The sequence below is a fragment of the Rhineura floridana genome, chromosome 15, assembly GCF_030035675.1.
Source record: "Rhineura floridana isolate rRhiFlo1 chromosome 15, rRhiFlo1.hap2, whole genome shotgun sequence".
NCBI lineage: Eukaryota > Metazoa > Chordata > Lepidosauria > Squamata > Rhineuridae > Rhineura > Rhineura floridana.
The window spans coordinates 33606502-33634001 of record NC_084494.1 but is presented as its reverse complement, the minus strand read 5'-3'; the positions used below and the strand labels follow the sequence as shown (position 1 = coordinate 33634001).

At 43.7% G+C, this 27500-nt stretch overlaps 1 protein-coding gene across 1 annotated transcript; it reads right to left on the bottom strand.

The window, feature by feature from the left end:
* Positions 1-1278: 1278 nt before the first annotated feature.
* NAPA (NSF attachment protein alpha) lies at positions 1279-25580 on the bottom strand. The gene is made up of 11 exons (XM_061596314.1): positions 25223-25580; positions 13702-13784; positions 12563-12679; positions 9234-9280; positions 8137-8214; positions 7262-7317; positions 6470-6554; positions 5468-5572; positions 4800-4868; positions 4138-4188; positions 1279-2799 (listed from the first exon to the last, which is right to left on the bottom strand). Exons 1-11 carry the CDS (start codon positions 25543-25545, stop codon positions 2698-2700), a joined length of 1116 nt encoding a protein of 371 aa, XP_061452298.1. The 5' UTR covers positions 25546-25580; the 3' UTR covers positions 1279-2697.
* Between the last annotated feature and the right edge of the window lie 1920 nt (positions 25581-27500).

The following is a 27500-nucleotide window of genomic DNA, read 5'->3' as shown; positions in this document are numbered from 1 at the left end:
AGAACTAATTAAGGATTTGCCTCTGCTTTGGCACAAGAGACAAGGCATGCCACAGGAAAACTCTTCTCTGCCAGCTGGTTGCCTTTTGCAACATGAGGTAGAGCACAACCTGGATACTGCAATCTCTAAATTCAGCCGAGGGTTAGTTATACTCTGCACAGGCCGGGGGTGGGGATTTCCAGCATCCAGGATGGGACACAAACATGAGAATAAGCAGGGCCGGCTCCAGGAATGCCGGGGCCCTCGGGCATCAGCTTGCCCTGGGCCCTGGTGTGTGTGCGCATGTGTGTGCGCATTCACGCTTGCGCACGCATGCATCCCACCCTACCCCACCCCCACCTGTCTCCTGTCTTTTACTATTGCCATTAACCAAGATGGCAGCCGCGGTTTCCTTAAGGGGATGAAGCCTCCACCGCCATATTTGTTGATGGCACGCGCGTGCGCTACGTGCGCGCATCTCTGCCATCAACTAAGATGGCGGCAGGGGCTTCAGTACCTTAGGGAAACCGTGGCCGCCATCTTTGTTGAGGACAACGGTAAAAGACAGCAGACAGGTAAGTGGGGAGATGTGGGGGGCCACGGATCACAGAAGGGGAGCAGAGGGGCGGCTGAGGGGCCCCCTGTAGCTCCAGGGGCCGTCGGGCCAGTGCCCAACCTGGCCGCCCTTTAGAACCGGCCCTGAGAATAAGATTTGCTTTTTAAAAAACAAGTTCTTAGGCCTTACAACAAGATATACTTCAATGCATTTTGGCAAGTCTAGTGAATTTCCAGAGAAAGTGCAGAAGTGATTCCAGTTAGTAAAAGTTTCATCGCCCTGCATTAAAAAAAGCAGAATTATGCAAGTTAAGACTTATACTAGCTTAATTTGCATAATTGTGCTCTGCTTGGCACAATGGTTTTTTTCCCACCTTTTTAATGTGCAGAGTACACACAACGCTCAAACCCGTAAGTAACGTGGCTTAGAACAGGATGAAAAGCTGAAAATCAAATTCATCCAAATGCTGCTGCTGCTGCTCCAAATTCACCACAGAAAGTTTGAAGACTGAACACATACACAGCCAGATTCAGGCATACAATTGTGTTTTTGTAGACGGAATAACAGCCAATGTTCAGAGACAGAAAACACAACTTAGAAGGGCTGACGGGAAGGTGGCAGCGTTCGTCCTGGAACACTGGTGGGAAAAACAGGACAGAAAAGGTATGTCTGAAAACATGCAAGCCACTTGGAGAAGCGGCAGGAACTTAAGCTAAAAAGGTGATTGTTAGACATTACTATAGTTTTTTTCCATCCATGCAAATTTTATTGTTTGTTGCTGTGTGCAAGTTATTTTACTGTTATCAGAGTCACTTTCCGGTGGACATTTTAAAACATGCAGCAGCACTTAATTCCACCCCCCACCCCCCATGAATAATAAAAAGTTAACATGAGAATCCCTCATGAAGATATCAACCCTTTTGTCTCAAACGACATGATAACTTTAGTTTTGTTTCTTTGAAAGCCAACACAAGAAGAAATCCAGGGAGAAAAAACCTTCATGACAATGAATACAGAACATAGAATACTCAGCAGAAGAATTGCTCCCTTCAAACTAAGCCTGAAGGAGAACCATGCAAGACAAGATGGTAGTTAATCAAGACAGCTTCAGCACAAAGAGAGTTACTAGCATTAAATAGGTTTTTGGCTACCTGCTGCATGGCTCAGGGTTTGTCTGCCTCTTCCTATGCAGGCAGCAGGAGAACATACATCCTACATCCCCTAGTGACAGCAAATGGATATACACTGACCCCCATACTTGTGTATATTGTATGGGTGAGTGGCGCTGACTTCTAAAGACAAGGGGGAAGCTGGGAGAGCACCTTCCTACCTGAATTCAAGACGGTAAACTAGGGGGCAAGAAAAGCTTCTTGAAGTCAGGAAAAGAAGCAGAATTAGCACATACACCATGTTTAAAATATTTAGAATTTCTACGAGTTCTCAGATGTCTGCCAGTACTTGAAATTTGGGGGTGGGTGTGCCAGCCTCCATAGAAGACCCAGCTCTGGCAGTTACATGTCAATCTTTCGAACAGAAACAATGCTTCTGTTTTTGGAGGACAGGTATTGGATACAAGCCCAAGGAAAGGGGGAAAAGCTGCCACCCAACCTCTGCCTGAGGGAGGGAGGCTGGAACTGCTCTGGAAGATGTGGTCCAAGGGATGAGGCCACAGGTATGGGGGCATCTCCTCTGCTGTACAAAAAAGAGGCTACCTTCTACCCCAGGTGTGCTTCCAACAAGTTCTCTGGGAGGAAGAAAGGAAGCTGATGCAATCATCTGAACCCACTAGAGAGACTTTAAATGTTAAGCCATACAAATGATTTTAAGCCATTGGAAGTAGGTAAATGCTGGTTCAGAAAGCAACGTGCTTGGATCTGGGAAGGGACAGCAAGGCAACAAAAGGGAAAACGTCCATGTTACAGCCTTCACCTCTCTCCAGTTGCAGTTAGTCCGCAGGCGACACATTCCCCAGCCCTGTTTTTTGCAGTACTAAGAGGTGGCAGGAAGGAGAGAGAGAGAGAGAGAGGTGATGAGAAAAGGAGCAGTAATAACCCATTTGCCGTTCAAGTCCAGTTCCTTTGTGCCGAGACCTCTCTCCTGCCCCAGAGCCGATCCAGGCAGAGTTCTGCAGATGAGAGGCAGAGGTTGGGGGAGGCAACAGCTTAGCGTAGGTCCTCCTCTTCACCCTGTATGGTTTTCTTGATGCGTAGGAGCATGGTGGTGAGCCACTGATCCAAGCGAGAGATGGAGTCATACTCCTTCACCTGTTGGAGGTTGGGAGAGAGAGGGGGGGAAAGAGATGCAACAAACTGTGCCAGCAGTAACCAATTGCCAAGATGAGCATCTACATACGGAGCACCACTCACTGCTAGCTGGCAATATTCTAGGCCTGATCTGCTGCTAGTGTTCTTTATTCAATTGCCTACGCAGCTTCCACCCTAAGGCCCTAGGGCAGGTTACAGCAATTTAGAATACATATTAAAATCAGTTTTAAACAAGTGACAATCAAGACAATAGAGTGAGTCATGAAACTTTTATCTCTCAGGTGTCTGAAAAGCCAAAGTAAAGAAGTCCATCTTCAGCATATGACAGAAACTCCATAATGAAGGTGCCAGGCACACCTCTGTGGAGAAGGGCTGTAAAACCTGGGGGGCTGCCACAGAGAATGCCTCTCCTAGGCTGCCACACCACAGATGTCCAAAGGAGTGGGTCTACCAAGAGGGCTCCTCTCTGCTGATCTTAACACTTGAGAGGGTCTAGAGGGAATGAGGCAGTCTCTTCAAATATTTGGAGTCCAAGTCTTTAAAAATTGACCTGTCTTCCTGCCATGCTAGATCTGTCACATATATATGATTTCATCTGAATTCAGGAATTTAGCACTCACTGGTTCTGCTAAAAAAGGTAGCCAGTTTTCCTTGGGTAAAAGAATGACAGTCATAGAATCTAGGAGTTAAGCTTGGAAAGAAGACTCATGAGTTTAAAGACATAAAACGGGCTCCTGATTTTCAGTATACAAAACGAAGGTCAGAGCGGGAGAGCTCATCTCCTTTTCAAAGGAACTAGCACTCTCACCAGCCCAGAAGTGGCTGTTAGCAACTATTTTCTCCATACCTCATTTTCCTCTAGACCGGCACTCGAGGGGACTAAAACTGACCCAGGTGCATTTAGTTGCTGATCCCTATACAACACCTACATTTTCACTGCCTGGCTGCCCCACTTTAGAGTTCACTGCTCTAAATTTAAAAAAACCAAGGTATTCTTACCACCCAAAGCCAGGGTGTTGCCCAGGCACACAGAATAGGCAGAAGCTGGCAGCCATGGAGGATGCAAGCTAGACTTAAAGTCTACACTAAAGCTTTCCAACTAGGCTAGCCTGATGGATTATAAGCAGGAGTGGGGAACCTGAGCCCCTCCAGTTGCTGTTTGACTACTACTCCCATCATGTCTGATTGCTGGCCATGCTGGCTTGAGCTGATAGGAGCTGTAGTCCAACTGCATCTGGAGGGCCACAGGTTCCCAGCCCTGGATTAGAGGAAAATGGACACTAGGCAACGCATCAACTGTAAATGCTCACAATAGACGCTTGAGGAAAGCAGTCTTACCGATTCAGTGTAGCTGTCAATGTTCTGTTCTTCATGAGCATCCAGCAATTTCTATGAAGGAGACAGAATAATAGTTTATTGGTGGATCAGTTCCCAAATACATATCTGTGTTCCACCAGGCTGCTAATCACTGACAGGAGAGCATTCTGAAAAATATGCTTTGGATATTGATGCTTGACTGGCCTAAAGTTATTCTGATGAGGAGGAGCAGTGTATGTAATCATGTCATCTGGGATATATCCTATTTTAATGCAAGCAACAGATTCGGAGAAAAAAGCATGATGCAAGGTTTGACTGGTTAAGCATCTCCAGTCTTTTCTGTTAGTTTGATCTTCATGCTAAGGAGTGCTTGGGTGCCGCTTCACAACCCCTTGTCCCAACCACCAACCTTCTGCTCTTCCATCCTTGCTGACCACACAATCACACTGCCTCTCATTTTTTGCTCTCTACCATCTTACTTTTTGTAAGACACTGTAGATGAGACAACTGCAGATACAGTAGACACTGAAATAATCTAATCCAAGGTTTCCATGCATAATTCAAGACTCAAGAAAGATTGTTTTAACCACTAGATAGATGCTTCCTGACAAAGAGTAGGACACAGACATACCAGCTCCAAGACATCTAGGTCAGATTTTGAAAGCTAGGTAAAAACTACTCACTTTAATCAGTTTGCACTCTCTGGAGTCTGAGAAAGCTGGGAACATTTCTTCATATTTCTGTACAGCCAGCTGATTTAAAAAGGGGGAAGAATGAGAATTGAAAGCAATTAATTATAGGCCATTCAGAGGCTTGGAATGACAGCATCTCAAATTTTAGAGACTGATGTACTTCAGAAGCCCCAGCTCCTCCCTCCTACATGCTGCAAAGCCCTGACCCCCATGCCAGCCCCACTGCATACAGATGATGCCAACCCAGCTTCTTGCTCCTATGTAGCTTCAGGACTTGACCTGTAGGTTAAACTAGTATGCTGATACTCTACACACATACCACTGCCCCCCTCTCCCAAGAACAAGGTGCAGGAGCAGAGACGTGAAGTCCCAAAAAAACCCTGGAAAAATTAGGAAAAAACCTCTCCCTACCCCCTGGAACTTCACATCTCTATACAAGACGTCATGTTTGTATACTTGGGACTAGGTTTGTGATGGAAAACAGAGATCTACATTCTTCTGCCCCCCTCATCCTGAACCCAAATCCTGCACACATCCCAAGGAGATCAGACCCCTAGAGGATCCTTGGTCTAGACTGCCAGTTGGGATGCTGTGCCCTTGCAACACCGGGCACAATCTTAGCAATCTCTCTAAGAAGACAAGGAAACTGTTGCCCAAACCTTGGCATTGAGCATGTCAATGCAGAAGTGGCAGAGCGCTGCCTTGAAGAAATACTCCTTGGCACTGTACTTCAGCAGGGGGCTGTCCATGGCGCTGGTCCCCACCTGGGGATGCCAAAAGCAGAGCAATTCAAGCCAAGCTACAAGTATAACTTGGGGCCCTGGAGAATCTGGCACTTTGCTCCCTTGGGGGCAGCTTTTGACTCATAACTCCTGCAGCTCCCATGCTCTATTGGCATTCCTCTCTTCCGACGGGAGGAATGCAGCAATATGGCCCTTCTGACACTATAAAGTCTGCGCAAGTAGTTTGTCCATCTCTTCCCACAAATGGAGGACAGCGGGAATAATTGAGGGGGAGGTTTCCAAAAGGGAGTCTTTTTAAGAGAATGGAAGCAAGCTGTGAACTACTCGGCTACATTCAGAACCATCCTCCCCCCAAGATGTAGAATTTGGAAGTTACCACAAAACTTGAGTTTGAGAATTTTAGGTTTTCTTCTTTAAGCTAAGTTGCTAGATCTCATAGCTGTGGAGTGGAGGTGTCCAAGTACAGAAGGGGGTTGGAAGGACAGGAGTGAAGAGGCAGACTGAAGTAGAAGCCCTGATTATATAAGACGGTTGATGTTACCAATCTCCCTGCAACTGATCAAGTGTTTAAACAGTCTACACCTGGTTAAACAAGGTAATCCCTGAAATATCAGTAACCAACGGGGAAGATTTGATTAAGTTTTCCAAAGTTTGGAAGGCTTTGGTACTTGCACATAGGTCATTTACCTATCCTACAGTTAGCAAAACTATGTTTATGCATTTAAAAGTCTGTAGATTGTATAGACAAAGCAAAAATCAGCTTTCCTTAGGTCAGAATTTGAACTGTCTAGATGCACAATTTTAATTAAAGCATGGGGTTCTTTTTCATATATTGTACATCCTTATTTTAAGAATCTGATTTCAATAAAGATTTGTGCTTTTTAGGGGGAAGGGAGATAAGACTAGTCATAAACAGACCTGCTCATAGATCTCAATAGCCTTCTGGTACTGCTCCAGTTGAGCTGCATAGGTAGCCACTTTCAGCAAACACTTGTTTGCAGAGCTGCAGAGAGAGGAAGATGAGCTACAGGAATCTGGTAGCAACCCACTCACCCTCTCTCAACTCACACACCATGCAAGAGTCAGTAGGCTCCACAACCCCAGGAAGGATCAGCTTGAGGACAACCAAGACCAAATGCAGAGGTCTCATTGGACAAGGATTTTTTTTTGGTACTAAAAAAGCCGATTCTATAGGGAAGTTACCAGACCCTGACACTTCACCAGGCTATTATTACTGAGCAAGATATGCTGAGGGTGGAATTATTCATTTAAGGAAGACGCATTTATTGACTCCTCTGTTGACCTCTTAAAGCTAAAAAGATGGAGGTCGGCTTTGCAAGTGAGGAATGGCTTAACCATTCACCCTTCACCAAATGGCTCCCCTGCCCCCACCACCATTTTTTTTAAAAAAATTACACCTAGCAGACTCACTAGGTCAAGAAAGGGGTGCATTTACATTGGGTAAGCATATTTATTCAGACAGTCTATACACTGCCCTTCATCATGAAAGATTCCAGGACACAAGATTATGTTTTTACTGAAACATGATACAAATCAGTATAGAAAGATGAGGTTATAATGCTAAATTAGAAACCATAAAAACATCATAGAAGCAGTCTCAAAGCACCACCTTCCAAGGCCTACCCAGCACTAAAAAGTCCTGATCCTAGAGCAGAAAACAGCACAGGAATACAAGAGCTCTCCAATTACCTATTAGATTCTTCACCTTTATAGTAATCTGCAGCTTGCTCATAGTGGGCTATTGCCTGGAAAGAAAAAAACAGAAGAGAGAATAAGAAACTGGACCAGACGCATGGACTAGGTTCAGATCAATGGTGCAAGAAGTCCAGCTTCCTCCCTGCAGTAATCAGACAGATGCCCCACAGGGAGCTCACAAACAGGGCAAAATGGCAATTCCCCACTCCACACATTGGATGAAGTCTGTGGACCAAGGATACCCAACACATGGAAAGACACACACAAGAACAACTCCGCATCAAACAGTTTGCAAAGGCTGTCTTGACACCCAGGTCGGCACAGCCCTCTGCGGTGAGACGAAGGTATTCTATATACACTCTGTCCTCTCCCACTATCCCCAATTTGATAATTAGCTGCCCCAGCTGTAAGGCCCCTAGAGCCCACCTACTTGCATTGTCCTCACCACCACACAGACACCATGACCTCAAGTCCCATATCCTTTGAAATCTGGATGTCAGAAACAGCAAAATTAAAGCAAACCCTTGAAAATTTACCATGGTCCCTACACCTCCCCACTAAGGCATGTCTGGCAACTTTGCTTTAGTTTTAGGCGAATGCTGAAGACATACCTCTTTACCCTGGCCTTTGACACCTGAGACATGTATTTTTAGGACCCACCCCTATTTTGGGATTTTAAATTGTTTTTAATGTGGTATTTTAAAATTGTTGTAACCCACCCTGAGACCTGTGGGTGAAGGGTGGGTAAATTCATAATGATGATCTGCATTGCTCTGGGAAGGAAATAGTAAGGGAGGGGTGCAAGACATGCCTCTCAAGAAGGCTCATGAGGACATAGAGACAACAGGGAAATCCCCTTCTTGTCATACCTTTTCAATGTCCACCAGCTCCGTCTCATAGATCTCTGCTATTGTTATGTGGTGCTTGGCTGCAATGGTGAAACGGCCCTAAAAGGACAAAGGTAGATGTGAAACATGAACCACTATTTTGGGACATCTGGGTACTTGTGTGCATCCTAGCTGTGGCTAGTCAACTATGTTGTCTTGCGCCTCCAGACTCTGTAGAAAGCTAGGGAGTCATCTTTATCGACCCAACTCTACTCTTGCAGTGTATTTGCAAAATACACATCCATCACCTTTAAATATGTTGGGCATATCAAAACACACTCTCCACCTGAGAAGTGTATAGTTGTGAAAGACAGGGAGGACTTGTATGCACAGACTTTGTATGCATCGTCTGACTTATTTTAAGGCTGACCGTGCTAGAGATAATGTATTTCTTGATTTCGTTCGGGAATGCCATCTCCTTTATACTTTAAGGGCTGTATTCAATGAAGTCCTACTCAGAGTAAACACACCAAAACTAATGACCCTAAGTTGGTCATGTCCATTAATTTCAGTGAATCTACTGTGAACACAACTCACATTGAATACCACTCATAATACGGTCCACACTAGGACATTATATCTGTTTAAGTGCACGCCTCCTTAAACAAGCCCACTGGAGATTCACTGCACACCCCACGGCAAGCAGCACAAGCTTCTGGCCCAGCCAAGCAATGTTAACTGGGTTCCTGCTGGGAGGAAGGGCGGGATATAAATCAAATAATAAATAAAATATGGCTTTCAACGCAGCCCCACCCACAGAGGACAGCACAAGACCCATCCATGATGGTAATGTTTACTTGCACCTTGGAAGGGCAATTCCCACACACAGAAGAAGGTTGCCAGACATTCTTCTCCCTCCTTATAGTTCAACATTTTGCGCAAGGCACACACAAATCAGATGATGCTCTCTTGCCAATGAGAACCGTGTCCAAACCATAGCAAGTGGACTCAAGGGAAAGCTCACCCTCTATTGGATTTGTACCCTGCACCACTACCCCCCCCTTTTTTTACACAGAACATTCCAATATTTTATCATCTAACTTCTGAATTGCACAAGAGACATCTCGAAAGATGCTTACCATGTCTGTATAGATCTCAATAGATCTGAGGAGACAGTTAATTGCCTCTGCAAAAATAGAGAAGGAGTTGGCAGTTTTAAACACAGCAACATAAAGAAATGAAACCATCTGGCAATGCTGTTCCTCTAACGTCAATGAAAGGGACAAAGCCATAAGTATATTTATAGCACATTTCCCTGGAGATCAATAGCCACTTAAGGGAAACTGCTGAGGCCCACAGATCTTATGGGAATTGGAAGATAGTACCAAGCAGATATAGAGAACTGATTGGTGTTTATCACCATTGCTTTGGTTCTATTCTGCATTTTCTCCAAGTGGGAACTGGACACAACCAGCCGCCACCACATCCTATTCAGGGGATTATATGGTAACTATCTGACACAACTGGTCAATCAGCACGCACAGCCAGTGCTCCAGAATTCAAGATGGATTCCTATGCTGCCCTTGGTTTCTTTTTAGAGAATTGTTTGCTTTTCCAGAAACATTGCAAACCAAGATCAACAATACAAAGACAACACTGAAGCAGATCCACTAGTTGTCACTGCTGTGCTGCCCTTGTGTGGCCAGCTGAAGTACTTCAGCACTCAATACTGTACATCTAAACTTATACCTGAACTGTTCACACACAGAACTGGATGGCCTGAACTCCAGCCATTTTTTTTTTTTTTTAAAAAGCCCATTTCTAGCCTTCATGATTTTAAATCAAGTGTGGGAAACCTTTGGCTCTCCTTATGTTGTTGAACTACAACTCCCATCATTCATGGCCATTGGCCATACTTGCTAGGGCTAATGGGAACTGTAGTGCAGCAACATCTGGAGGGCTAAAAGGTTCCCCACTCCCGTTTTAAATACAGTTGTTTCACGCATAGGAACAAGTCACTCTTGAAAGCTCAGAAACCAGAAACAAGGATTTGTTTGGAGCTTTACATACTGATCACAGGATTATTGCAGAGTTCCCTCCTGTCTCCTCAACACATTTTATTGTGTTTTTATTTTTATTGTTTTGTTTTAATATTTATATTGATATTTGAATATTTATATATATCTCCTTTGCATCCATATCTGGATGAAGGCCCATTTTAAACATGTTTAAAATACACATTCGTTTCTACAATCCAGCTTTGTATTCACATGGCACCCAAATTCAGGATGGCTTACAAATGAGGATAAAAAACACAACAGAAAAGCACAAAAGCAGTGTTAAAAAGTGGCAAAGAATTTGAATTAAAGCCAGAATAAAGTAAGAGTCCAGGGAAAATGAAAATTCTTTGTCTGGTGTTAAAATGACACCAAACTTAAAGTTAAAACGACACCAAGGAAGCCACCTCTTAAAAAGCCATTTCCAGCCAACTTTGGTGGGGCACCCCAGTTGCCCGTCAGAAGACCTCAAGGTCCAGACAAGGATATGTGGAGACAGGCAATCCTTCAGGTAGCCAGGTCTGAAGCCATGAAGGGATTTAAAAGGCCAAAACCAGCACTTGGTATCAGAACCAGGCTAGTGGAGCCAAAAGGGGCAAATTTGCACAAGTACTAAGTGTGCTTCATTGGCATGTTTTGGAGAAGTGGGCAAGGGCCACATGGTGCATATACAGCTCTCCTCTACGCTCCATGCTATAGCAGGAGCAGCATGCAATGCTTTCCCTTCTACACTTATCCCCTGAGAAACCACTAAAAACAGATTATCCAAAGAAAGAGGATTTAGGTGCCAAGATGGGATCCTTTTTCATCACATTAACCACCCCACGGAGCTGATGCATGAGCTCAGGAGTCCCATGCCCCCAATGCTACTTCACCTCCCTCAGGGCAATGACAAGGATGAGGCTTGCTCTTTAGCTCTGCTGCCACAGCGATAATCAGAATGCAAATCTCCAAAAGATTAAGCAAATCCCTGAGGAGGATTACATTTTTTCTCTCCTCAAGTTACTTTATAATCTTTTACCCTGAAATTGCTGCCTAAGCCTAGGGAGCTGCAGAAGAGGCTCTCTCCCTCTCATTTGTCTGTCTTTTCTGTTAATTATTGCCAGCAGACATTCACATGAAAATCCCAGAGGAGGGATCCTCTTCCCAAAGAGGCAGAACAGGTCTTTGACCCCAAGACAACAACTGAACAAAAGCCCTGTTGCTGTGTAGAGAGACAACAAATTAGAGAGACCCCTAAACCTCCTCCCAACCACTGCTTTCAAATAAGGATAAAAAGATATCAGGACTTGAATCTACCTTGAAGTCATATACTAATCTCAAACATATGGGTGGATGAATGTGAGGAAAAGGCACTGCACACAAGGCTCAGAGACTCTTGCTACTTTATACCAAAAGGGTATCAGCCCATATGTAAACTAAGGGGGAGACATACAAGTTCGCCTGAAAGGTGGAACCTGAACATTTAAGATATTTAAAGACCGAATGCACTCATGAACTGGCATGACACATTTTGTATCTGTGAGGCTTGCATAAGCCTGGCCAAGGAAAGGTTTGTCAACTTGCAGTGCTTGTGCAATGCTGCAAGCAACCAAGGATTCCAGCTAAAGTAGGACATCTCAGTGCATAATACAGGAGGCCAGCAGGCACTGTAGCGTTTGCCCTTCAGCAGCCTACATGACTTGCAGCGTGAGAGAGAGAGAGAGAGAGAGAGAGAGAGAGAGAGAGAGAGAGCTTACAGAGCAACATTTACTGGTTAAGAGTCAAGAAGTGCAATATACTGGCTGCGTTTAGATGATCTATCTTAGTTTATGAAACAGATAAATGTACAAGCTTTTTGTGCACAGACTCTCTTTGCAGCATGCCTTAGTGGAATGTGGAAATCTCCAACTGGCCATAGCTTCCTGTTTCATCTGAACTGGGACACTATTTTTATCAGATTCAGAAAAAACATCAAGTCTTCACTGAGGTGCACCGCTAAGGAGAAGGGGCTGCATGGACATGCAAGAGGCTTGTATACATCTCTTCTTATTAAACTGAGGCATGATTATCTGAATGCAGCAGTCGTCTTCTCCTTCACCATTGTTATGCTCAACTAGAGATATGTGCACATAAATATGAATAACCATACAGATATACAGACTGTGCAATTCTCCGAGGAGCCATGCATCTGATTCACCCAAGGTTTTGTGTAGTCTACTTGACAGCAACCCAAATTTTGCAATTTAAGCACATTTTGCTATGATGCAAATAAGTGTATTATGCAATCAAGATACAAATATTTACAATTCTTGGGAGACATGAATAGTCCTCATCTCACAGGCTGCCCTCCCAACTCCAACTACCAGCTTTAAGAGCAAATCCCACCACAGCTTTGAGACTGCATAACTTATCTAATCCACTTTTCTTACCTTGAGGATCAGCTTTCTTGAAGGCATTGCCAGCATCCACAAAGCTCATGGCTGCATCATGCTTGTTCTGCAACTGAAGATGCAACTGAGCAGCCTGGCAGAATGCATTTCCTGCAGCTAGGAAAGAGAAAGGGCATGTGATTTTGCAAGGCCTGGAATTTGTTAATACACATAACATTAAAATTCTAAAACTGGAATTACGAGGCTGCTCAAGAAGCCTCAAGTTAAAAGCAAGAGGAAGATGGCAGAAGGGGTTGAGGCTTACAGTCTTGCAATGCTTGTTATGCTGCTGTGTATACAGGTCAAGCAAAGAGGATTCAGCACCCAACTGCAGAGCTCTCATCTTCAATCTGTAAGTATGCAGAAGTCACTCAGCCACCATCTTCTCAAACAGCAATGGACATGTGTCACATCCAGGAAGAGAAGAAATTATTCACCCTTTACCTTACATAGGTAGCTGTGTTATACCGAGTTAAACTATTGATTTAGCTGAGTACTATCTATAATGACTGGCTGCTGCTGCCCTCCAGTGTTTCAAGAAGTTGTCCTCCCTAGTCCTACCTGGTGATGCCAAAGATTGAACCTAAGATGTTTAGTATGCAAAGCACTACCACTGAGTTATGGCCCCTCTCTGCTAAAAGAGAATGCCATAAAAATTACCTAGGACAGGGTGGGGAAGCTCTGGCCTGTGGACCAAATTTGGCCTGCCAGACATGTGGGGCAGGTACAGACACAGCCAGCCCCAGCAGAACGCAGAATCGAACTCCTTGTCCATCTGCTGATGTAGTTATATTAGGTGATTGACAGATGGGTGGTCCTGTCCACCTGTCAAAATTGGCCAGCAGGGGTGGGGATATAAAAATCTTACCCACTAGGCCAAAAAGGATCCCCACCCTTGGTCTAGGATTTCATAAGAAATTGCCACTTCCTAGCTTCACAGAATATGACAGGTCCTCTATATTATTTTGAAGATCACACACTTCCAGCTTCTTAGGCTTGGGATATGCATCTCAGTTGCAATGCCAGAGGGAGCCTATAAGCAAATGAAGTGAGGTGCACCTGAACAGATGAGCTATGAAATTCTGAGGAATAAAAGGAAAATTTAATACAAGCAAAAGATCAGGGATTATACTACCTACCACTCCAGTTCTTGGCCATTTTAAACATATTGGCCGCTCTTGCATAGATATCACATGCTTCCTCAATTCTGGAGGAGCCACCCCTAGGAAGAAAAAGAAAGATGCCAGAATCAGCTTGCTGCACTGGCAAACAACCATTTGGTTGCAAATCAGCATGCTCTCCAGTAAAAAAAAAATGCCTTACCCACATAAGAATGTTACATGCTCTAGACTGGGTCTGCACCCAAGTCTAAAAAGACATGGAACAAGAGACATTTAGATGTATAATTCACTTGTCATGTTTTTCATACTTTCTGAAGTACAGAACCACCATAAAGTAGTATACAATTCAAGCAAACTGACATTAGTGACCGTTCAGTACAGCACAAGGAGATCAGTATCAGACCAGACCAAATCCCTTGCATGCTAAAGGGTAACAGCCTGTCTAAACAAGAAGGTTTTCAATGAGCACCTAAATGCCCCCAAATACAAGCTTGCTTGGTCATCATGACACAACTCATAAGACTATGGTGAGAAGGAAACCACACTCTTAGAGCCCAATTCAGCCCTACAGTTTACAGTACACTTTCTGCTGATCCCATGAATAGATACTCCAGGAAGTGTATTCCATGGTGAGATACAAACATTCCATATATAAAAATGCATTGTTTATTATATTAGCGATATACCATTCAAATTGGACAGTTTCAAAATTGCAATTCCCTTTTCTGAAGGTTAACTGTAACTCAGTAACTTAAGCCACTGACTCTTGAACTGGTTTACTCTGAATATGACTAAGGACATCACCTTACGTATCTAATACACTGCTCTTTAGATGTGCTAAAATTAATCATCAGCACTGCTTTTTTTCTTTTAAAATTTAAACAAAGTAAGAAATGGGCCTCAACAAATATATCTGGCATGGTAAGTATGGCACTCCCCCCAACTTTTAAGCTGCAGAGATGGATGGGATTATGCAGCCGCATGGTGATCTCTGCCATATTCTCAGCTCCAAACCTAAGAGAAAGGATGAGAATTGTACGGCAGCTGCATGCCAAAAGTATCTGAAAAGCTGTCACTATTCAGAGCCAAACTGGTGACCCCTTCCCAATGTATCATCATCAGCCTTTCAGTGAAGTAGTGACCTATGTAATGTAGGGAGTGGTACACAGCAGGGCACACACCCTTCAATTCCAGAGTTTCCCTTAGAAAAAAACAGTTAAGAGGAAGTGTTGGGTGCTGCTACCTAAAGGTACTCTATCGATCCTTGGGAAGTGATGCCCAATGCCACACACTTCTCCATCCTTTCCCCTGGAAAGAGGCCAGTACAGAGGGAGTGTTGGGCCCTGTAATAGTGCAACTTCCCAAAGGTGCACAGAGAGCCTTGAGGTAAAAAATCCCCTCCTGCTTACCTTTCCTGATCTAAAGTAAAAAGGCTACAGTGTTTAACTTGACCAGTAAGGTGAACCAAATATTGTCGAGATCGTTTGGAACAGAAGTGGATGCTGTGTAATTGTTAAAAATGCTCAGATGTATTCCAATAAAAATAATGTCCAAGTAAAGCTTTTGTTTGACTATAATAATTTAAGCCACATTATGCGAGCTTGATGTTATTTTTTCTACCTAATCAAACATTTTGGTGCAAATACCTGTGGCTATTAGAAAAACTCCTTTGGGAGGAGGGCAGGATGGAAATTTCATAAACAGGTGTCTAGCATGTTTAATTTAACATTTAGTCAGATGCCCTTTTCCTTACTAAATGTTAAGTCAAACATGCTAAACCAGATCCCAGTCTATTTCGGGCATCAAAAAAAACACCCTTTGAATCAAAATTGTCTAGAAAGCCACATGTTCCTACACAAAAAAAGATGGGAAAGAGAGGCTAAGAGAACACAGATTCACATCTTGAATATGCCTGGTACTGTGCTGCTGCTTTCAAGGGCCTGTTTGTTTTAACCAGGCTGAGTGAGACCAGCCCCACTGCCCTCATGACCAAAACTATGCAAGACCTTACGGCCTCAAATCGTGCTGCTCCACTGGGTGAAGGCGCCCTTCTCAGACAGTGTATGGCAACTGGGCGCTGGGCTGGTGCTCAGCTGCCATTTCCGATATTTTGCATTATTGTGAGTTTATACTGAACTGCATTAATTGTTTACTGAACTTTTTGCTTTATTTATGCTACTTTGATATGATTGTATTATAGAAATGTTTGCTAATTTTAGAATTTGCTAATACAGAAGATAGGAAGCTGCCTTATACTGAATCAGACCCACTGGTCCATCTAGCTCAATAGTGTCTATACTGACTGGCAGCGGCTCTCCAGGGTTTTAGAGAAGGAGCCTGTCCCAGCCCTACCTGGAGATGCCAGGGATTGAATTTGGGACCTGCATCCAACGCAGATGCTCCACTATTGAGCTATAGCCATATTATTATTGTGAGTCACTCTGACTTCAACATTGTTGCTGTAAAAGCGAATACAGATATTGAATCAAATCAACGTTGCACCTGCCCAAGACCAAGGCTGTATCAGATGTGTCCTAAAAACCCCAACATTCTTCAAATCAAGGTTCTCTGCCCACTATGCCAACATATCCTTTTCTTAAACAGATCTCCCTGTGTCCTCACTGGAAGCCCACAATTTGGTTCTTTTGAAAATTTCTTGCATATGGCAAGTAGTTAGATTTTGCCAGAAGTTTCAGGTTCAACAGAATGAGTTCTGTGGTTGGAAAGACAAGCATTTTCAATCCAATTTTTCTCCTGCCATGGGAAGAGGCCCAGAGTAAGGGGCAAGGGAGCAAAGAAGAGCAACTCAATACACATCTCAAGATGTTTCAAGCACACATATGAGTTAAACTCCCCAGTCACTTCCAAAAAATGTACAGAATCTGGTCTGGATGTTTTTCAAGCTACAGTGGCTGGAAAGACAGGATTCAAACAGCTCACAGCCTCCAAGCAAAGGCAAGATGTCAACTATGGCTCACTGGTACTGCGTGATAAACTCCTGGGCTGGAAGGCATCTGGCTATTACCCCAGACCCAGTGAAACAGTATAGTCCTCCGGACAAATCACTGACCAGGACCCAAACGCCTCCACCCCATGACTCAAAAAACGGCAAACCCAAGACATTGGTAACTTTGAGATTGAATTACTACAGTGCACTCTATGTGGAGCTGCCCTTTGTCTGAAAGCTCCAGATAGTGCAGAATACAGTGGCTAGATTGCTGATTGGGACAGCACATGTACTGGCTGCTAATATACCACAAGGTCAGATTCAAGAGTCTTGTATTAACATCCAAAGCCCTGAACAACTTTGGTTGAGGATACCTTAGGGACCACCTGAATTCCAATGTCCCAGCTCAAACACAGAGATCCAGAGGAACAATGTTAGTTGTCTCCTGTGATACAGAAGCTTGACTCACTTCCACTTGAAGCTGTGCATAGTGTTGCCAGTTCCATGCTGTGGTCTCATCCAGCAGAAATTCAGCAGGCATCCTAGCTGCTAATTTTCAGACATCTCTTGAACACCTTTTTATTCCAACAAGCCTATTCAGTAACATTTTTCAACATAAGCCAGTCGATTTTAAGATTTTGTATTGTTTATTATAGTTTATATTGTACTTGCATATTTTATTGCATGCCACTTCTATATTTTATAGGACAGGGTGGTTATAAACAAAAATATTTTGGATTCCTAATGCCAAGCTCATTTACTCAGCCTTGTGCAACATAGTATTTTATGTTAGTACCTAGTAATTTAATTTCCTAGACAAGGGGACACAAATTTTGGCTTCAGTTCCTAGCTAGGTATTATTTGCAGTCACCACCACCCCTCTCCCCTCCAAAGGCCTCTGGCTCACATAAACAGATCTTCTCAGAACAAAATGAGAGATGTTTGTCTTCTCCAGTATAAGTTCCACTATAAAGCAAAAAGACCCCTTATATTTTCAAAGCCCTCTTCAATTCTTTGAGACCTCAAGAGAAGGGATTTGTATCTAGGTATTGGTGGAGGAGGCAGCCACCATTGGAAGGCCAGTTTATGAAAACCCATCCTAAAAAAGGTGCACACTCTCTCACGGACACACACTATAGGATTTACCTCTGGGGAGAAACACACTCATAACTCCAGAACCCTATTACTTTTTAATCCCACTCCCATTTACAACAAAAAGGCTCTGTACAATATAAACCTCAACCAGTTTAGCAATCGCAGTCCCCACCCCAGATACTGACGGTTTATCAAGACAGGGACTGAAATGTTGACCTCTTCTCTTTCACAGAACTACAACTCCCAGAACACTAGAGACAAATTCCTCCTATGGCATTTGCATCTTGATCAAGGCATGTTCTCTCATAAGTAAAGCCTTCTGAGTTCAGTGATATTCTCTTCTAGAAGCCAAGCCCTAATCTTACCTAGGAATCTATTCCACAAAAGGGATATAAAAATATTATTGACACACACACACACACACACACACACGCATACAAATACACCAAGCCAACAAAACATTATCACCTCTAAATGTTTATATTCATCAGTAAGCCAGGCTGCACCTTTGTGACTTGCAAAGGAAGAATTCTGGGTGGGAGAAATAAATTGCTTTTTAGTTCTTAGCACTCTCTATTTTATCATCTCTTCTCCATCCTTCCCCTTGCCAGGCTTCCTAGAAGTGGTTTCCTCCCATTAACAATCACCAGTCACTGATTCACCAGGCTCTTTTTCTGAGATTGTGGGAAATCATTACCTTCAGCTCCCTTGCCTCTCAAAGCCCAGATGTGTATTATGGGCAAAATAAAGAACTGCTCTTGAGTCACCAGCTTTGTCATGTGCCCTCCACTCCCTTCCCTGCACCCGACCAGGCAAAGGCTGCTTCTGCTTCAATAACAGACACTGCCAGCAGGAAAAAAGAGGTGTTCAGACAGAATAACTGCAGGCACAGAGCAATTCTCCTCCTCCTCAGACCACAGGTTACAATGCAACAGCCACTGGCTATGACAGTCTCCATCTCTACAAACACCATTATTTTCACCAGAATAACTGAAGGGCAACTAACCCTTCCATTACACAAATAGAAATCACAGGAAAATGTAAAGCCATTTACCAGCTAGAAAATACAGGATGTACAACCCTAAACATTTAAGGATACTTCCCAGTTCTAAGAAAAAGATGCATCTCTCGTTGCTGTGCTTTTCTATTTTGAATGATCTCTCTCAATTTATCTTGAACTACATATTATGCATTAAGAAAACAGAAGGGTCATCTTATTTATTTATTACATTTATATACTGCCCCGTAGCCAAAGCTCTCTGGGTGGTTTACAATTAAATAACAATTAAACAACTGAACAATTAAATAAAACAGGTTATTTTCTCTGAAGGAGCAGAAGGGCAAATTTAATCAGGGACAGAATACAGTCTGCCTTTATGTTTTACAGATAATTTTTAACTATTACCAATTAATATTGACAGTTTTATTTGGAATGTTATTTTAATGCTCTTTTAGTTAATTGTATTTTTATGTATTTTATAAATGGTATTTGCCTTTAAAGGCAATACAAAAGTATTTAAAATAGAGCAAACAAAACAAGGATTTTCTTCACAAAATTCAGAACTGGAAAGCTCAACAAAATTTTGATTTCAGACAAATACAAGATTCCTCAAGCATCAGAAGCCAGTCTGTTGCTACTTCATTATTTATAGCCTTTACCACTCCCAAAGGTTCATTCAGCCAAGAGACACCCAATTCCTCTTATAAAAGTCTTCTGTCTTTCTGCTTTTACTAGCATCCAAGTTTGGTGGGTTTTTTACTAACAGTTTCCACCATTTGAATCCAATAAATATGGGACTGCAGGTAAGGACTGCCACATAAAACCAAGGCAGAATTTGTATTCTGCTGAGCCCCTAATTACTAGCCTGCTGTCAGCTATGGCTTTTCCAAGATTTTCCTTAACTACCATATTCCCAAGTCATTGTTCCTAGCACTATTATTAAAGTTGCAGGTGTGTGACTCATGGGTATGCCTAAACCAGACAATATTACTAGTGAGTGATGGAAATTCATCACGTCACACAGTTCAGTTCCAGGCTGAATGGGGAGACTAAATCCCAGGTTTTACAATGATTGTTTATTTCATGCCAGTCTCATCAACTACCTTCAGCCAATTGTAGTGTTCCAATATGGGCAGACAGCCGCAGTCCATTACCCTATCCACCACCTTTCGGCACTTTTCCTAGGGAGAAGAGAAGACAAGGCTCAAGAAGATGCACCTCTTTATCCTAGCCTTTGACACCCCAGATGTACATTTGTAGGACTCACAATATTTTGTGATTTTAGGTTGTTTTTAACTTTATTGCTGTATTTTAAGATTGTTGTAACCCACCCTGGGACTTTTGGGTGAAGGATAGGTAATAAATGTTGTTAATAATAATAATTTTATATAAGCATGCCTTACATATATGCTTCCACATCCTAAAAGCTTTCACCCTTTCAAATAACAGTGTCTTCCAAAATGCTAAAAAAAGCAGATATAGGCTGGTCCTTCACAGGTTCATTCAGAAGATTCCCAGTGAGTTGAATTGGTGTGCACATTGCACAAGAACATATTCTCAGCTGCTTAGTAGTACTAGCACACATTCAGCAAGAGTGCAGACAGAAGTCTCAGGGAAACCAAAAGCTTTGCAGGATGATAAAAGCTCTGGCAGACTTGCCAATCACTATTCATTACCTGTACATACCCTTAATCCCTGCACAAGACTGTGTTAGTCTTGCCCAAGCCCTCCTGTTAAGCATTAGAAAGCATGCTGTCTTGTGGTAAACCTGGGTCTTAACCACTCTTCTGTCTCGTAGTCTGGAAAGCTACAACAGTAATAGAAACTAAGCCAAATCACAGGGGCTTAGGTGCTTCAACAACCACCTCTGTCTTCCATCAAGGCAGGAGTTCCTACCAGCTCTATTATTCCACATCTCATTTTTCCCACCTGGGCACAGCAAAAGAAGCTGTGAAGGGGAGAAATGGAAAGCAACAAGAAAGGCTGGAGATAATTACATATTCAAATTCACAGCAGTGGAGGGAGTCAGGAGAAAAAAAGTAGATATTTATATGGTGTAGCAGCATTTAGGCTATATTGCACCACACAAGAGATTGTTGTTTAGGCAGTTTCCTATAATGTTTATACAGGTTATGCATAAAACTGTCTTTTGACATCAGCCAGGTCCCACTAGTTCTCAAGGTCTTGGAAAACACAACAACCACCCTACTGTCTTTAAAAGCGTGAAGCATACAGATTAATGTCTTCCCTCAGAAAGAAAAAAAGGCTCACATAACAAAGATCAGGTGACTGGGCTTGCATGAATTCAGGTGCTATGTTATGGGCTTTTTTATATTGCTTATTCTATTGTTTTTATTGTACTAAACTCTCAAGTCCTGAGGAAGGAAGAACAAAATACAGATTTAAAATAAATTATGGAAATTTGAAAGTATTTCAAATTCATAGACTTGCAAGCAACATATGCTTAACAGTGAGGGGAATGCTGCAATGCACACAGTTGTGGATGTTAAGACATCATATGATAAGAAAGCAAGTCTTTTGGGGCTGCTGCAGGAGCAAAGCCAATGGGTTTGTCTGCAGCCCTCAGGGTATTTTTGCTCTTAGGACAATCACTTTTTGACTGCTTTTATAATTAGGCCTGTCCCACCCAGCCCACTCCCAGATAAAGCTAGACCTTGAGCTTTTTCTATCACCACAATAACCTTCGCTCAAAGGGCAGACTCAGAGATTCCTACAATTTCCATTTAACACCTACCACAGCTTTCCCTTAAGCTGCATGCAATGACATTCTCCATATTATTAGCAAATCACCTCCCAGCACCTGCTCTTGCCCCCATTTCACTGTCCTGCCACAGCCCTTGGATGAACAAAAGTAGACAATAAGGGATGCTAAAAAAGAATTTGAGGAGCACATTGCTAAGAACATAAAAACCAACAACAAAAAATTCTATAAATACATTCAAAGCAGGAGACCATTTAAGGAGGCGATTGGACCCTTGGATGATAAGGGAGTCAAAGGTGTACTAAAGAACGATAAGGAGATTGCAGAGAAGCTAAATGAATTCTTTGCATCTGTCTTCACAGTGGAAGATATAGAGCAGATCCCTGAACCTGAACTAACATTTGCAGGAAGGGATTCTGAGGAACTGAGACAAATAGTGGTAACGAGAGAGGAAGTTCTAGGCTTAATGGACAATATAAAAACTGACAAATCACCGGGCCCGGATGGCATCCACCCGAGAGTTCTCAAAGAACTCAAAGGTGAAATTGCTGATCTGCTAACTAAAATATGTAACTTGTCCCTCGGGTCCTCCTCCGTGCCTGAGGACTGGAAAGTGGCAAATGTAACGCCAATCTTCAAAAAGGGATCCAGAGGGGATCCCGGAAATTACAGGCCAGTTAGCTTAACTTCTGTCCCTGGAAAACTGGTAGAAAGTATTATTAAAGCTAGATTAACTAAGCACATAGAAGAACAAGCCTTGCTGAAGCAGAGCCAGCATGGCTTCTGCAAGGGAAAGTCCTGTCTCAGTAACCTATTAGAATTCTTTGAGAGTGTCAACAAGCATATAGATAGAGGTGATCCAGTGGACATAGTGCACTTAGACTTTCAAAAAGCGTTTGACAAGGTACCTCACCAAAGACTTCTGAGGAAGCTTAGCAGTCATGGAATAAGAGGAGAGGTCCTCTTGTGGATAAGGAATTGGTTAAGAAGCAGAAAGCAGAGAGTAGGAATAAACGGACAGTTCTCCCAATGGAGGGCTGTAGAAAGTGGAGTCCCTCAAGGATCGGTATTGGGACCTGTACTTTTCAACTTGTTCATTAATGACCTAGAATTAGGAGTGAGCAGTGAAGTGGCCAAGTTTGCTGACGACACTAAATTGTTCAGGGTTGTTAAAACAAAAAGGGATTGCGAAGAGCTCCAAAAAGATCTCTCCAAACTGAGTGAATGGGCGGAAAAATGGCAAATGCAATTCAATATAAACAAGTGTAAAATTATGCATATTGGAGCAAAAAATCTTAATTTCACATATACATTCATGGGGTCTGAACTGGCGGTGACCGACCAGGAGAGAGACCTCGGGGTTGTAGTGGACAGCACGATGAAAATGTCGACCCAGTGTGCAGCAGCTGTGAAAAAGGCAAATTCCATGCTAGCGATAATTAGGAAAGGTATTGAAAATAAAACAGCCGATATCATAATGCCGTTGTATAAATCTATGGTGCGGCCGCATTTTGGAATACTGTGTACAGTTCTGGTCGCCTCATCTCAAAAAGGATATTCTAGAGTTGGAAAAGGTTCAGAAGAGGGCAACCAGAATGATCAAGGGGATGGAGTGACTCCCTTATGAGGAAAGGTTGCAGCATTTGGGGCTTTTTAGTTTAGAGAAAAGGCGGGTCAGAGGAGACATGATAGAAGTGTATAAAATTATGCATGGCATTGAGAAAGTGGATAGAGAAAAGTTCTTCTCCCTCTCTCATAATACTAGAACTCGTGGACATTCAAAGAAGCTTAATGTTGGAAGATTCAGGACAGACAAAAGGAAGTACTTCTTTACTCAGCGCATAGTTAAACTATGGAATCTGCTCCCAGAAGATGCAGTAATGGCCACCAGCTTGGACGGCTTTAAAAGAAGATTAGACAAATTCATGGAGGACAGGGCTATCAATGGCTACTAGCCGTGATGGCTGTGCTCTGCTACCCTAGTCAGAGGCAGCATGCTTCTGAAAACCAGTTGCCGGAAGCCTCAGGAGGGGAGAGTGTTCTTGCACTCTGGTCCTGCTTGCGGGCTTCCCCCAGGCACCTGGTTGGCCACTGTGAGAACAGGATGCTGGACTAGATGGGCCACTGGCCTGATCCAGCAGGCTCTTCTTATGTTCTTATGTTCTTATTAGGGGGGCTCCATTACAACTCAACAGAAATGAGGTCAATTTCATCAGAAAGCAGGCCACATCCTAACACATCCTCCCTTAAAGCCTCCTATGACATTACCCTGAAAGAACTGCTTTACCTACAAACCTTGCCAACAAAAACCTTCATTAGGTCCTCTCAACCAGCCCCCACACATACACTTTCCTTACACAATAGCCTCCAAAGCAGAATCTCCTAACACCAAATTGTCCAATATTCCTCTTTTCTCATAACTCCTCTCTCTCCATCAGCTTTCTGATTTCCCAATTCACATTCAGGTATGCCTCCAATAGTCCCTCCCCAATACACTACAAGTACCTTACCACCACCACTCCCTTGTCCCAATTTACACTTTCCCAAGCTGGATTTGTGTGTGCATGCTCAGTTATCTATTCTCCAGAGCTTTCCCCTCAGCCATTTCAACTTGCCAGCCACTCACCTTACCATATGCTTTCCTTTAAACATGCCCCTCCCACCAGCTCCGGCTCAACAGCTTCTACATTTCCAGCTACCTCCAAGACAACTGCCTTTTGCTCTCCTCTACCCAATTTTATTTTTCTGTAGACAAATACAAGCTTCACACAACTTCAGAGTACCTCAGATTTTTTAGCTCATGTTTAACTTGGCTCACCTCTCAGCTTGGATACTTAACACTCAAATAATGGTCTGTGAGGAGCCACAACGTGACATAACATGCCAGGCACTTTGTATCATTTGTGCAGGTTACAGCCTACCTTCTTCTTGAGTTAGAACTTCACCTCTGCCTCCCTTCCAAACCAGCCACATATATGTACCCACCACCACCCATCCTTGCCCATCTCCCACTCACCACTATCAGTGCTCAGGTCTGCTCTTCAGATGTCCATTAGCACCCAGCTGCTGCCCTAGTGACGCCACCACTAAGTTCTTATTTCCCCCTCATCTTCCACAGCATCACTTATTATGAGCAGAGACTGGTCCATTTAGGGCAGTGTTTCCCAACCTTTTTTATTTTTTTGTTGCTGGGATACAGTTCCCATAATTCCTGACCATTGGCCATGCTGGCTGGGGCTAATGGGAGTTGTAGTCCAGCAACAAAAAAATAAAAAGAGGTTGGGAAACACTGATTTAGGGCAAAGAGGGCACTGCCCCACCAACCCCAGTCTGCTCTCAGCCAACCCCCACCTGCCTGCCTTTTCACAAAGCATCCAGGGGGGTGCTCAGGCTGTCACTGGCTCCAGCTCCACCTACTGTTGGTCCTCCTATCTTTCAACCGACCAGCCCCAATGGGCTTGTTAACCCCCCACCAGGAGTATTTGTCAGTCCTACCACTCATTCTCTCTTCTTCTCACTACCTTCACCCCAGCCCCACAACCAACCTTCCCCATTTCCCTTCTCCACAGGAACACCCCTCAGGCAGGACCTCTCCTCCACCCCCAAACGTGCGCCCAGTTCCCGCATCCTCACATGACCTAACGCCCCACACCCCCGTCCTCGCGTGACCTGACACCCCACAGCCTCGTCTCCCCCGCGACTTAACATCCCACAGTCACCTCCCCGCCCAGATTCTCGGCAGACTTCTCCTCCTCCTCCATCAAGCGGGCCTCACCCGAATAGCCCCGAGAAGAATCCCTGGGAGCCGCGCACTTTCTTGTCCGCTTCGGCGAGGAGCTGCAGCGCCTCCTTCTCTTTGCCGCTCGTATCCATCGCCATACCAGGCCGAAAGCGAAAAATAAACTGACAGAGGGAGGAAGAACGGCTGCGACGGCCTCTGGCTCGCCTTCGCCGACTTCTGTTCTCACTGACGGGAAGACGGAGACGCCGCCGGGAAGGTGGAGCTGTGACGTAAAAACGCGTGCGCACACTCGTCAGCGCGCACGGCAAAAAAAACCCGGCAATAACACCACAACCGCCCCGCTCCTCCACTATCATGTGACCCGAGGTTTTTAAGCAAAACAAATCACGCACAAACAACTCGGACGTGCCCACTAACCCTGTCACACGTACACGCCTGCGCACATCACAGCCCCTAGCCCGCTGCTCACGTGGCCAACGCTGTGCTGACTCACTGGAGTCACGTGACGCCAATCAGCCGCAGGGTTGTGTTGTTCTGGTTTGCACAGGCTATAGAATGGCGATGGCCGGGCCCACCTGGGAGCGAAGGGGGGAAATGAGCTTTGCTTGGCTGTACCATTCGGACTAGAAAGTGGGGGCGCGGTTATTTGTTATTTATATGATTGTAATTGTTTTTTGAAGACTCCCCATTGTTTGTTTGTTTGAATAGAAAACTAACACAGTACTGAGAAAGCTTGATTAAAATATTTCTCTCTGATGTTGTAGTATAATTGTTTTGGCTTTGTTGTTTTTCCTTTGGAAGGGACGTTTTTTTAAAATGGGGGGTGCATTCAAAAAATTTTCAATACTGTATGATGTTTGTTTTGCTTCTGTAAGCAGTTGCAAGAGTGTTATTAATGGGGGCCCAGGAATTTAATAGCAATAGTAATAATAAATTATATCTCCCTTGTATTTAAAGTCTCATATGCTGCTGCTGGACTGCCTTCAAGTAAGCGGTATTCAGAGGGGGTTTACCATTGCCTTCTGAGGCTGAGAGGCAGCGACTGGCCCAAGGTCACCCAGTGAGCTTCATGGCTGTGTGGGGATTCGAACCCTGGTCTCCCTGGTTGTAGTCCAACACCTTAACCACTACACCACACTGGCACATGAAGAATCTATAAATTGGTGCTGAAACAACTTGGACCCTGATACTGGAAAAATCTCCACTTTCCCTCAGTATGGGGAATGGATATTAAAATACTGATGGAGGATGTGGCTATTAGGCATGAAGGCTATGCTCTGCCCCCACGAGTGGGAGGCAGCATGCTTCTGAATGCCAGTCGGTGGAAACCACAAGAGGAGGAGAGTGGTCTTGTGCTCAGGTCCTACTTGCAACTGACCACTGTGAGAACAGGACTAGATAGGCCACTGGCCTGATCCAGCAGGCCTTTTTATGGTCTTATGCTTTGTCAGAAATAAATGAATGAATGGAACAGCGGTGGGGAAACTCTGGCCCTCCAGACCAGATATTCCTGGGTGATAGGTCCCACTGTCTCCAAACTGGCCATGCTGGCTAGAGTTGATAGGGTTGGAGTGCAACAACTTATGGAGGACCTCATCCCTACCCCTAGTTCCCCATCCCCAGTTTAAATTATAGAAAATTATTTCTAAATTTGCATCTATACATATGAATTAGCATATTCAAATAGTATGCAACTCTGCCCTCTTGTTTTGAGGAGTGATGCCTTTCCTCTTTTTGCCACCCTATTATTTGATTATGTATAATGCAACAAGCATTGGCCCCACCTCTTTGTCCTCTCATGACCCCTGAAGAGAAGTGTTTGTAGACAAAAAAGACTTTAAATATTTAAGGCTACAATCCTAACTACACTTACCTGGAAGTAAGCCCCATTCAGCTCAATAGGACTTACTTCTGGGTAGATATGGTTAGGACTGCACTGATCATGCTTTAATTAAACAAGCATCCTTTAAATATTTGCTAAAAATGGGGAGTTGTATTGGGAGACTGACAGTGTAACCCAATGCATGTTGACTCAGAAGTAGGTCTGACTGTGTGTGTGATTGATGGGGCATATTCCTAGGTAAGCAAACACAGAATTGCAGTCTAAGGAAATGATCAGGCACCTTTTATTCTTACTGATATTTTCAGTTGCTATAGCTCTTGCTGTAGCAGTGAGCATCTTGTTAGCATGAAGATATGAAAACAGAAATCAGCAGAAGTCAAGAAAACCTTGCTCGAGGAAACCAGCATCTAGGCAAGAAATCATTTGTGACAAGGGAATGTGGAGAAACAACTGTGAAAAGATTAAGAA

Bases quoted from the DNA above. Each gene is read 5' to 3' on its own strand.
- NAPA (XM_061596314.1), bottom strand. From the start codon at position 25,545: ATGATAGTGGAGGAGCGGGGCGGTTGTGGTGTTATTGCCGGGTTTTTT. The intron at 4,189-4,799 runs GTGAGTAGTTTT...TCTCCTTCATAG, and splicing joins GAGAGTGCAAACTGATTAAA to AAATTGCTGGATGCTCATGA. The intron at 2,800-4,137 runs GTAAGACTGCTT...AACCTCCAACAG, and splicing joins TTGACAGCTACACTGAATCG to GTGAAGGAGTATGACTCCAT.